Genomic DNA, 12,528 nt, shown 5'->3' with positions numbered 1-12,528 from the left:
TAATTTGGACGTTATGCAAATGATGAGGTCTGCTACTCCAATGACTGGCCAGAATCATAAATATAAAGAAAACACAATGGAGCTACCACTAGCTACAGTTACTTTCTCCAACATTTGACAGTCCTTCTGGTCACCCTGTCCTGCACGCTGCTCCTGCTCAGGAGGAAGCAATATGCGAGGATTGGGTGGCTGGCTGCATTAAATTGTGCACAGCACCCCACAGCTGTGTGACTTTGAAATGTTACGTAGTCTCTCCGAGCTCATCTCCTCTTCTATGATATGAGTTTGGAATCCCTATCTCAGAGGAAAGATACAGATTGAAATCTGTCTTCTCCCAAGATAAGAGCTCTGGATGGACACTCTCAGGTGAAGAAAAACTCTCTGGGTACCAAGGAAGCCCCTATATACTCACCCCCTTTGGTGTGGCACAGGCCACCATGGAGCCTGCCTTGACTGCGTTCTTCACTGCCATTAGTAGATCAGAAGGGGAGGAGTGAAGGTTAACAATGGTCACCACTCCTCCTGTGAGGTCCACCAGGGCATCCGGAAGGTAGCCATAGTGTATTTGGGAATAGGAGCCAAGCAGCCTGGGAGGGGGAAGTCAGGTTATCCCTGGAGCAGGAGATTGCACATCAGCCCTGTACATGTTCCCTGGGTAAGGGACTTCTCCATCTGCAGGGACCCCCCAGCCCTCCCCAGGAGGAGTGAAGAACAGGGCCAGCCAGCCTTTAGAAAATGTTGAATGCTACTTTTGATGAGAATCTGCTTTGTTGCTGCCTCCCTGGTCTGTAGACACTTGCAGGGCCACCATAGGCCCAAAGTTGAACAAGACCTTATCCCCACTCACAATTCTGACCCCAAGTTCAGCCTGGCAATGAGCAGCCTTTGTTTTCACTCTGGGAAAACTGATCCAGAGCTCTTGTTTATAATGCCACTCCTTTCCCTGTAAATTAGGAAGGAGAAAGGCTTTGGTGAAAGTGGCATAGGAAGAGATGAGTCTGGGCATACAGACCCGTTCTCTGGGCACCCGTCCCACAGCCTTTGGCCTTCTGCTTCCATGCCTGCACCTCAGAAATACCTGGCCTCATCGTCTCAGCTTTGCTTTCTTCCCGATTTTGCTTCAAACCCCAGCCTTTGCTCATAATCTCCTGAATGTATGATGTCAGGGGGTGGCTTAGCACCTCTGAGCCTGTTTCGGGACCCCCCTCACACATTATCCAGGTTCTATCCTTGGCTCCCCTTCACAAGCTCTCAATACTTGGAAGTAAAGTGAGCTTTTTCTCAGGCCCCCTTGCCTGCTTGCGGAGTAGGGTTTGTACAAATGCCGCACTGAGTTAAAGCAGCATAAGTGGATGTGGCCAGCGCAGAGAATCTCTGGCCTTGGCCAGCATCACGAGGCACAGTGGTCTGTATGTCTCCTCCCTGCTCCAGATATGTCTGTCCTCCACACCAGTGCTTGGAATCAGGACATAATCTCTTTAGAAGTGGCTGTCAATGGCCACAAATCAAGCTCTTTAACCTACTAGGGCATCTATTTGCTACAAGAACAAATGGATAACCATGGGAGACAAAAGATGGACTGATCCTAGCCTAGGTATCTTTGGCTCTGAGTTGAGTTTCATTCAGGTAAGGAGAATGTTAGGGGTATTCCAAGGGGAAAATCAAATTGGAGAGGCTTCTGGGGCCATTAAATGGATGGACCTAGAAGGGTAGACAGTAGGGGTCGGGGAAGCTTAAGATCTCTGGGAGAAAGGTCACAATGGCATCACTAATGCTAGGGTCATAGGGTCAGACTCTCAGTGTAGTGAACTGTGGGTTCCTAAGCTACAGTCACGACAAAACATGAAGGACAGGAGACAGGGTTCTGTGGCCAGTCTTCTGGATGTAGGAGCCACACTTCTCTTTGTCCTTGCCAGATCCCAGGCATCTGTCTCTGACTGGCAAGCAGAGACAGAGCCTGTGACAAATGATGGTCATAGTCCTTGCCATGAGTCTTTTTTTTCCACTATAAACTCAAATGAGAGTCTGGGTCTGGGTTCAGTCTTGCTGCTGCAAATAAAACAAGGTATTTTTCGACTGGGAGACGACCCTTCCTCATTCTGTTCTTGGACTTTCTGCTAGACACAGCAGGATGGGCTGGGTCACACTGGGGACTTCAGAGACTCCTTTCTCACCCTATTTCTTCCTTGATCACTCTCCTCCTAGAACCACATAGAATTACAGCAAAATCATGTCAGCAAATATGTGTTAAGTAGCCACTATGTCCCTGGCACACTTGCCAAGGGTGGCATAGAAAAACCTCTTATTACAGAAACCTACAGATCCACAGACCAAAAGGGCAAATATTCAGGGACATCGTGGGACATCTACCCACACTGTTTAAAATGAGTTCGATCTTACCCCTCCCTGGCCTCCCTCTGACCTCAGGATCTGATTGGCCTTAAAGTCTTTATCTCCGCAGTGTTTTCTCAGCTGATGGCTCAGGTTCCCTTTGATCGGGTTTATCCCTGGCTACCTCTGAAGACTTGATCTTAATGTCAGGTCTTTACTGAGGACAGCAAAGCTCACAAAGAACCATTCCAGAGCCTGTCAGTGCTTCACTGCACTAGTCCTTCCTGCCTGTTCCAAGGGTCCCTCCCAGCTCTACAGGATCCATGAGAGGGTTGCTCCAGGAAAGCAACTGGGGGCTTTGACCCCTCTTCCCTGATGCACCTCATCTTGACGGCTCTGGGCTTCATCTGAGGTCTGTTAGGCACATTTTCCTGCTGTCACCACAGAGATACCACCCAGGGTGGAAGGGCACCCTGTCTACTCTGCCACAGCCAGGACTCCTCCTCGTGTCTTCCATAACCTTCTCTCAGTGTCTGTCCTCTATGCCTGCAAAGCTTGTCTCAGTAGCAGATGGACATTCTGACGAGGAGTTGGGTCTCTTCTTTGCAAATGCAAGCTTATGGATCTCGCTGATGCTTCGGGAACATGGCAACTATTCTTAGCCCTCATTGCTGATAGGGAACAGGAAAGAGAGACAGAGACAGAGACAGAAACAGACAGAGAGATGGAGAGAGACTGAGAAGCAGAGATAGAGTGATGGAGAGACAGGTAGACAGAGACATTCAGAGAGACAAATGTGCTCATTAGAGCTGTCACTAGGCCTTGTCGCCCAAACCCAGGAATTCTGAGAGAGCCTTGTCCTTATCCCTCTGCTTTAGCATCACCTCAACGAAATGACCATCTTCATGCTCAGATAGAATAGATGAACCCAGGTGTCTCAATCTGAGCCTGGCAGGAGACTGAATTACTGAAGTTCTTACCCACAGAGACACCACGCTGGCTGATACACAGCCTGCCACAGCTTGTCCCCGTCTCTTCAATTTCCAAACACAGATTGCTCTGCCTGACACTTGCCCGAACTGATTAATTTACTTCCAGACTCCCCGGCACAGTGATAAGTGGGAAGTGGGAGCGGACCATTTCCTTCCTTCCTTCCTTACGTGCTCACTGGACTGTTTCCATGCCCTCAGAGGGACAGTGGCCTCTGCCACAGAAGGTTATTCTCTCCATGTTTCTGTGGTGTCCCTGTTTCAGGCACCAAACCATAAGAGCTGACAATACCAAGAACTGGCAGGAAGAAAGTAACTGGGGGGACGTCTCTTGGTCCCAGCTTGGTCTTGACTACTGTAGGACCTTGGACAAGTGATGTGCTCTCTCTGAGCCTTAGTTTTCTCATCCCTCACAGGAGGGAGGTCATGGTGTTCACAGAGGCCTTTACCAGGCTCTGAAATGCCGGCCTTCACTTCTGCATTCGGTAATGTCCTCCTTGGGTGGGTGGGTGTGGAGGCAAAACTTTTAAACAGCTTTAATAGTCTGAAACACTTTATCCCCAGCTAGATTTCTCCGGGTGGCAGAATGTGGGATTTGAGTCTATACTCCCATTTCTTTTCAAGCTGAATGATTGCTTTAGGTCGGCAGTTAATAAAATGGGGTCAAAGTCATCATTTCCATCCTCAAGCTTTTAATTCTCCCAGCGAAACACCAGGCTACATAAGGGGGGAAAATGAGGCCCAGAAGTGATGAGGGTGGGATCCATCCTGGAAAGATGATGGCAATGTTTGTGTAAGTGGCTTAGAAGTGGATTAACGTCTCAGAACGCCCGCTCTGCTTCAACAGCCCTGGATCTTCCCTGGACTTCTTTCTCCAATGCAAACACACATCTCTTTCCAGCAATAGAAGGGAGAAACAACCTTATTTTTTCACAAATTGTCTTAAGAAAGAAAAAAAGGAAGGAAGGAAGGAAGGAAGGAAGGAAGGAAGGAAGGAAGGAAGGAAGGAAAGAAAGAAGGAAGAAAGGAAGGAAGGAAGGAAAGAAAAAACACAAAGAAGTCTGGAGGAAGGTGTTCATCTAGACTGTGAATCTAGCCAGGCTGAAGCCCCGCCACAAGGCGTCCCAAGCAGGTGACTAAGGGATTCGACTGCTTGTACCTATTGCCTTATGATGGCTTGGAGGTTCAGCTTCCTCATGTGTGAATGTGGACCTTCCAACTCTATGACCCTTCTTCTATTCCTTTTCTCAAGGATGTGGGGTGCTTGGTGGTCTTTTACCTGTGAGCTATGACTCTGTGATTCCCTCTCCCCCTCTGAAGCGTCGTTCTCTGTGTCTCTGCCCATGTAGTAAATGCTTTCCTCCATAGCTCTTGTTTACAGGGCCCTGTGGCCACCAAGCCCTGGCCATGGTTGAGAAGGCCAGCAGGGACCCAATGTGACCTTGGCCAGTTAGACTGTCAGTTTCTGTAACTAGAACCTTACAAGGAACAGGAAATATGGTCAAAAGGAGGAGACTGAAGTGTGAAAGGGAGAAAGAGCAAGGCCACAAGGCCAAGCTCTGCCATGAGGTGCCAGGAAGCAGAGTGTTCTGAGGAAGGTGAAGTTAGTGGAGTGAGCAAAGATAAGATAGGAAGTCAGACAGGCTGCTGGGCTCTTTCCTTCCTTCCTTCATTCTTTCTTTCCTTCCTTCTTCCTTCTTTCCTTTTTCCTTCCTCCTCTCCCCTCCCACCCTTTCTCCTTCCCTCTCTCCTTCCTTCCTTCCTTCCCTCTCTCCTTCCTTCCTTCCTTTCTTCTTTCCCTTCCTTCCTTCCTTCCTTCCTTCCTTCCTTCCTTCCTTCCTTCCTTCCTTCCTTCCTTCCTTCCTTCCTTCCTTTCCTTCCTTCTTCTCCCTCTAACCACGGTCCATTTCAGGATGTTTAATCCGTAATGCTTTTTCTTCTGTATTCTTGTTAAATGCACATTGCAGTTAATGTAATTTCCATGTCCATAAATGGCTTTGTATTTTACTGCTCAGTGTTTCTTGACCCTTTCCTTTGGAGCCCACGCTTTGAGGCTCAGCCTGGGCATAGATTACATCTGTGGCTTCTGGCTGCTGTGTGGCTGTCTACAGATTACAGCCACCCTATGGTACCTGTGCATCCTGGCATGGATTTTCATACCATATCCACAGTGCCTCTGGGATATGGTCTGTCCTCTAAGACTTCTTCTAGGAGTTTTCTCGTGGGGTGTGACATGTGCTTGTGAATAATCTAAGAGTAGCAAAGTGGCCCTTAGAAAGTTGTCTTAGGGCATTCCCATCAGAGCTGTCTCTAATACCAGTCACTTGGCTTTACTTAGCTTTGACTTTTGCAGTCTGGGAACATCGAGGGATGCTGTCATACCTTACAATTTGCTTTTATTTATCTTGTTTATTGTAAGAGTCTTTAGAATAGTGCCTTGCTCTGTGTAGATGTGTGTATGCATATCATTATACATATTCACTTAAGCCAGACTGCTCAAGTGTCTGAGGTAGTGCCAAACACAGTGCCTGACATATGGTAAAATGTTTGGTGGGCATCTGTTGAATAGAAAACCCTTAAAGCCCAAGGAAAATATGTGAGCTGGGGTGCATGCAAATTCTGAGCTTGTCACGACTAGAAGTGGTCCCTGAACATCCTGTGTGAATTACAAGACAAGGAGTAAGTTCTGTTCATCTACCATCCACCAAACAAATGAGATCTCATAGCAGCCACATAACACCCTCAGTTCCTGGACCACAGTGTAACGTGTTTCACCTAAGTTTTTGTCTGTTTCCCTCTCACTGCCCCTACCCATTGCTCTTACCCATAACTCTCCCCTCACTGTAGAGTCCTACCCATCTTTCCATCTCCATTGAAATGTCAACTCTTCCAGAAACCTCAGCTCTCCTCTCTGTAGGCCAGAGGGTCAGGACTATTTCCTCATTTATCTCCCAATCAGATCATGAGCAGGATTTTCTATGAGCAGGATTATACTCTTCTAGTCAGTCCTTTGAATCTGCAGCCTTTGCACCCACAATTAAACCAACCATGGATTGAAAATGTTGGGAACAAATTTTGTCAATACTGAGCATGAGCAATTATCCATTGTTATTATTTACTAAACAATACAGTATAATAATTATTTATATAGGCTTTATATCACGTTAGATATTATATGTGGCATACATAATATATGTAGTTTACATGTAAATACTATTCCATTTTATATAAGGATCTTGAGCATCATGACTTGCAATATCCATAGGAGGGTCCTTTAGATGCCTAGGACAACTATATTTCATCTGGATTCTTATATCTGCCTATACTTCATGTTACATGGACCTAGAGCTGTCTGTCCCACAGCTCACTGTGTGTCTGCGGGTCCCTCCTCACAGCCCCAGGACCAAACCTTTCATTTGGCAATTACTTGCAAAGATTGTTTTGCTGGGTGATAAGGGTTCTGATGCTCAAATGGAGATTCATTTGCTTGTTTTTAGACAAGGTCTCACTATGTAGCTTTGGCTGGCCTGGGCTTCACTTTGTAGACCAAGCTGGCTACAAAGATCTGCCTACTTCAGCTTCCCAATGCAGGGATCAAAGGTGTGGGCCACCACACCCAGGTCACTGCTTGCATTAAGAAGAAAATCTTTGAGCTGCAGGGCCAGCTGGCAGGAGGCATCAGTGAGGGCAAGACACAGGACAAGAAGATCCAGGATTGAAACTGGGCTGCCAGGCTTGCCCACACTTACTTGGCATAGGCTTTCTCCATCAGGCAGGGCCAAAATTCCTGGTTGCCTCTTCGAGGATGCACGAAGAGGAATTTCTTGCCTATGACAGGCAAGCGGTCATCAACCACTACTTCCACCCACTGGCCACACTGCCAGAACTGGAAGAAAGACAAGGATATGCCTTAGTGTAGCCAGGGAAGGAGGGAGTTTCTGTAACTTTCTGACCTAAGCCATGACAGAGTTAGTGACATGACTTTCATGACCCAATAACAAACTCCATCTAGTGCAAATTCCCAGCTCAAGGGGAAAATGCATGTCACCTCCAGCGGTAAAGTAAAAAACGAGGCACAAATCAAGAAAACAAGGCAAGTAGCTCAGGGATATCCAGGCAGGGAAGAAAAATGTGTAGGGCCTACTTTGGCTTTGCAGTAAACTATAGCCTTATTTCGACATATCTTGTGTGTATTTCAAATAGACAGGAGGCTCCAGATCTATCTTGCACATGCAGGGCAGCAGGGAGAGCATATGTTAAATAAGATGAGTGGCAGATGCAGGGCTGATACAGAGCAGGACAGCTGACCTGGAGATGAGGGCTCCAGGAAGGAAGCATGGCAGGCATACTGCAATGCACCTCAAATGATGAAGACAGAATGGGCGAACGCCTGGAGGCAGAACAACGTGGCTGGCTCAGGAGGACCGAGTAGTGACAGCCTAACTCTGGCCCTTCTGTCCTCATGTCACGCTGGCCTTGCTATTATAATAGAGAAATGAAAAGTGCCTTGCGCTCTTACTGCTAAGAGCACAAATGAGCCAGCTGTTCCTCTCCAAAGCAGACTGCTTTCATCTTTAGTATTCAACTCTAAGTGGTTCACCCAGGGACATCAGCAAATGAGGAACATTCATTACAAAGGCAGCCTTCTAAGTATCTTTGTTTGTTTCCAGCAGGCTAGATGGAGCATCAGGACTTGCGGTTTAGGACTGCACTGGACGAAGGTAAGTCTCCTCCAGGTGAGCGTTGCTAAAGTAGGGGTGGATGTGTGCTCACACCCACTCCATCCTTTCTGCATCTGGATGTCTCAGGGTTGTTGCACCCACCTGAGGACGTACTATCAGAGCAGAGATGAAAACAGAGACAGAGATGTCAGTGGAAACAAGAAAAAGATGTTCTTCTGGTCATTAAACAAGCCAGGGCACTACAGCCAGCTCTGGCACAAGGAAAGTTAATTGCAGTTTTCAGAGGGTACACAAGAAGGCCATTCAAAATTTGGACTGATTTGGGTAAACACAGAGTGGATAATGTCCATTTGGTAGAAATATGCCTGAATTTTGGTTTTTACCTCTTATTATCTAATAAGTAAGTGGGCAAGAAACTTACTTTACCTTGACTTGATTTACCCTCTGGGAAATGATGGATGCTAAGATGAAAAGGCTAAGAGTGAAATTAGATGAGTCCCCCTGTGAGAGGGACAGGGTGGTTGTGAGGGGCTATGATTTGTGGAATTGTATGGCTGTTTTGTTTAGTAGCCAGAAGGATACATGAGGGTGCCCTGGGACAGGGAACTATTGTGGCCAGTTTCATCTTAGAAATCACATTCACCTCATTCTTCTCTCACTAGTAAGACTGATAAAATATACTTTCTCTATGCAAGCAGACCACCAGCTAAGATTGCTGATGCCATATATATAGTGTTTAAATAAGTGTTGATACCTATGCATAAATAATATACTATAAACACAAAACATAAGCTGACTGATGGTCAGGAATGCAGCCACGCTCTGTTTCCTTAGTGAAGCAGACATGGACAATGTTTAAACTCTTCAAAAACCACGCGGGTGCCATTTTTCCAATGCCACGTGCCTGGCAGGGTAATGAGTTTTTTGGGCAAAGCATCTGAGGTGCCTGGGCGCTGCGTGTTTTCTAGAAGTAGAGTCCAAGCTCACAGTGGCAGGGAGAGACCTACAGAAGTCAGCACTGTAGCTGATACTGCAGAGTTTTTTTCTACATTTGTTTGCTTATGCGTGTGCATGCCTGTGTGCATGGGTGGTGTGCATGCATGGTGTGTGCCTGTGTGTGTACCACAGCATGTATGTGGAGGTCAGAGGCCAATGGAATCTGCTTTCTCCTTTCACCATGTGGGTCCTGAGGACTGAACACTTAGGATAAATGCAGAGTCCTGGGGTAACTGTCTGACTTTCATTGTTACAGAGAAGGGCAAAGTGTGCCATGCTGGCCCTCTGGTTATCCTAACCAACCAAGGCCTGGTCCAGCACTGCCTGCGGGCCTATGGTGAGCCGATGCTCAGCTCCGTTCTAGATAGTCTACACTGCCCTGAGTGTGGTCTTTGGATCACTACTGTCACTAGCTTGTCAGAAGATCTAGTATTGCCTAATTGGATTTTGGGAAGTGGTGAACACAGTAAGAAAGAGGAGCAATGATGGAATGAAAGCCAGCAACAGAAGGAGGCTAGTCTTTAGGCTTAATGTCTCATTTACCTTCAAGAAAGAGTATGTGTGCATTGTCCATGTATGCGTTTGTGAATATGTGAATGTATGTGTGTCTATGTGTGTGTGTGTGCATATTGCCCTGACTGAGCCATCTCGCTAGCCCAAGAATATTTCTCTTAGTTTATATTTTAAAATTTAATTATAAGTATGTACGTATGTATATATGTATGTATACGTGTGTGTGTGTGTGTGTGTGTGTGTGTGTGTGTGCTTGGGTGTATGAGTTCAGGTTCAGAGAGACCAGGAGACAGCATCAGTTCCCCAGAAGCTAGAGTTATGAGTGTCTAAGCCATTCAAAGGTGGATCCTAGGAACTGAACTCAGGTCCGCAATAGGAACAGTACATGCTGTCAACTGCGAGCCATCTCTCCACTCCCTAAGAGTGCTTTTAAAATTATACACATTTGAACGTATTCTGGAGAAATTTCTGAACTCCAGGGAGAGACAGCCAGTTAGAGACTTGAGGACTGATATCACATGCTACATGTATGGTTTACACCTGACTTTCCTGCAACAATGGAAGCTGTAAGACAGTGCGACAATGGGGATTTTTAGGGGAAAGATTGTGACAGGATAACCCAGATCAAACTAAGAGGCTCTTCATTGAGACCAGATAAATTCTCTTGCAGCTTGAGAAAATTATGCAAGGGACCACTTCTCTTTGGGGAAGTGAAATAGAACAAAATCTCAAGGTAAAAAGAAATGAGTGTGGAAGAGCCTGTCAAGCAATGAGTGTTGAAGTTTCTTACAAAAAATACCCATATGGGTGAATGTAAGACCGATAATTAAAGCATAAACAAAGACGTCAGAGGGTGTGTGTGTGCCTGCACATATGTGGAGGTCAGAGGACTATGCTGGTATTGGTTTTATCTTTCTAGCCTGTAGGTCCTGGTCTTGAACACAGGTCCTCAGGTTTGGTTGGCCCTTACATGCTGAAGCATCTTGCTGGCCCAGACATAGCAGGGAAGGTGAAATTGGGAGGGAATGGGGGAGTGGGATACAGCTGGGATACAAAGTTAATAAACTGTAACTAATATTTAAAAAGTAAAAATAAATAAATAAATAAATAATTTTAAAAAATCTAAAAAAAAAAAAGATATCAAATGAACTATCAGAGAATTCCAAGAGCAGCTTCAAGCTTTTGTATTGGAAAACAGTTTTTCTGATAAAGCATAAATGTTAATCAGTAGCTCCGGTTATCTGTGGGCATAAGGACAAATGTTTAGATTAGTGTTAGGAATTGTGCTGATTTAGTAAAGCAGCGGTTATAATTTCTTGTCTAAGATAAATGACTTCACTAGCACTGATTAGTCAGCTAGGTTTTTAGTTTCAGGTATGGTTTCTCTCTTGTTGAGAAAGTTTAAGTCCAATTAGATAGTTGTTAGTTATCACCGATGCATGTATGTCACTTCTGAACACTTAGGGTTATTGTGCCATGCTGGTCATGGTTCATAGGCAACATAGCTGGGGAGGACTATTGCTTGCCTCCCTCCTTTAAAAGTTTGCATGGTGGCTTCTGGTACCCAAAGCTTGCATGTTCTCATGCAAGCAACATTAAATATATGGAGCAGGTTATGTTTAGGTATTTATAATAAGTATGTACACATACATAAATACAGATAATAACAAGAGGCCATGAGGGTGACAGAGAGGAAGGGAGGATATAAGGGAGAGTTTGGAGGGAGAAAAGGATAGAGAAAAATGGTGTAATTATATTATCGCAAAAATAAAAGTTAGAAAAGAATAACCCCAAGAGAAACAAGTTAAGCAAATCAATTAATAGCTGCTGAATATATTAGAAGAGTGAAGGAAGTCATCTAGAAGAAGAGTGAGGTGATTTAACTCTTATCTCCTTTACTTTCTTTTTTTGTCTACTTTCCTGAATGTTTGACTAGCAAACATTACTCAAATTCTTTCAAATAACCAAGGATGTAATAGTTCACTTTACAAAGATAGTGTAACTCAAACATGATTAAACAATAACACAACACAGAAAACAACTTCAGACATGACACAGGCACACAAATTCTAATCAGACTCTTAACCAACTGGAGCTGATAACATCAGAATAGTCCCTTACTAAAATCCATGGGCGGTAAGAGTTTGACCCTTGTCTCTCTGACTCAATAGGTGTGAGAAGGCAAAAGAGCAAAATAATGACTATGCACATTAAAAGAGGAGAGACAACTCCACCTGCTTGAAGATTATATCATTAGGTATCGAAAATAATTTAGATTCAACCACAGAAGAAAAAGGAGAACTAGAGAGAGAATTTGGTGAGGTTTCCAGACAGTTTACAGAATAGATGGCTGTTTAATTCTTTTTCCAGCATCATTTACTTGGAAAGTGTGTGTGGGGGGAGAAAATCCAAAAGAAGTTCACATTGGCTATACAGTTGTAAAATATTTGAGAATAAATTTACCAAGAAGGATACAGCACCAATACGAAAATGTAGCTATAACATTTTATGAGCAGGCATAAAATCACTTTTGAATAAATAGAAAGATATACCGTGTTTCTGGAAAAGAATAATTAAAACAATAAAAATGTAATTTTTCCAAATTAATGCATAAATTATATGCTGCTCCATTCTACATCACAGCGGCTTTTCTGTTTAATTAGGCAAAATTATTTTAAAATTCCCATGGAAGAGAAATGTGCAAGGATTACCAAGGTATTTGAGAAAAGAAGAATGAATAATGAAGCAGAACTTATCTTCCCAGATGCAGTAGTTTTCGAACTCCTGTCACAAGCATCATGGTATGGTACGGGAATAACAGGCAAAAACTCAATGGTCATCACCTTTAGAGTTCTAGGCCAGCGGCTTTCACTAATTGTATGTACCCTTCAGCATATACCCAAAGGACTCCTCAACATCCTGTTTCTTCTACCAAATATCTCAGCTCTCATCTTCTCTGTGTGTGGCTGGACCATAAGTAAAAGGAGGAGGAAGGCTTTCGGAGGAGGAAGGGTAAC

The 12,528-nt window shown here is 44.7% G+C and overlaps 1 protein-coding gene across 1 annotated transcript in view; it reads right to left on the bottom strand.

Moving 5' to 3' along the window:
• Capn13 (calpain 13) overlaps positions 1-12,528 on the bottom strand; it is a 73,928-nt gene that overhangs the window by 44,042 nt on the left and 17,358 nt on the right. The window contains exons 6-7 of the mRNA XM_060364619.1: positions 7,070-7,206; positions 413-587 (exon numbers count right to left, since the gene is read on the bottom strand). Coding sequence (XP_060220602.1) covers positions 413-587; positions 7,070-7,206 — 312 coding nt within the window. The remainder of the gene's footprint in view (positions 1-412; positions 588-7,069; positions 7,207-12,528) is intronic.

This window comes from Meriones unguiculatus, chromosome 1, assembly GCF_030254825.1.
Source record: "Meriones unguiculatus strain TT.TT164.6M chromosome 1, Bangor_MerUng_6.1, whole genome shotgun sequence".
Classification (NCBI taxonomy): Eukaryota; Metazoa; Chordata; class Mammalia; order Rodentia; family Muridae; genus Meriones; species Meriones unguiculatus.
This window is presented reverse-complemented; position numbering and strand designations above follow the sequence as displayed.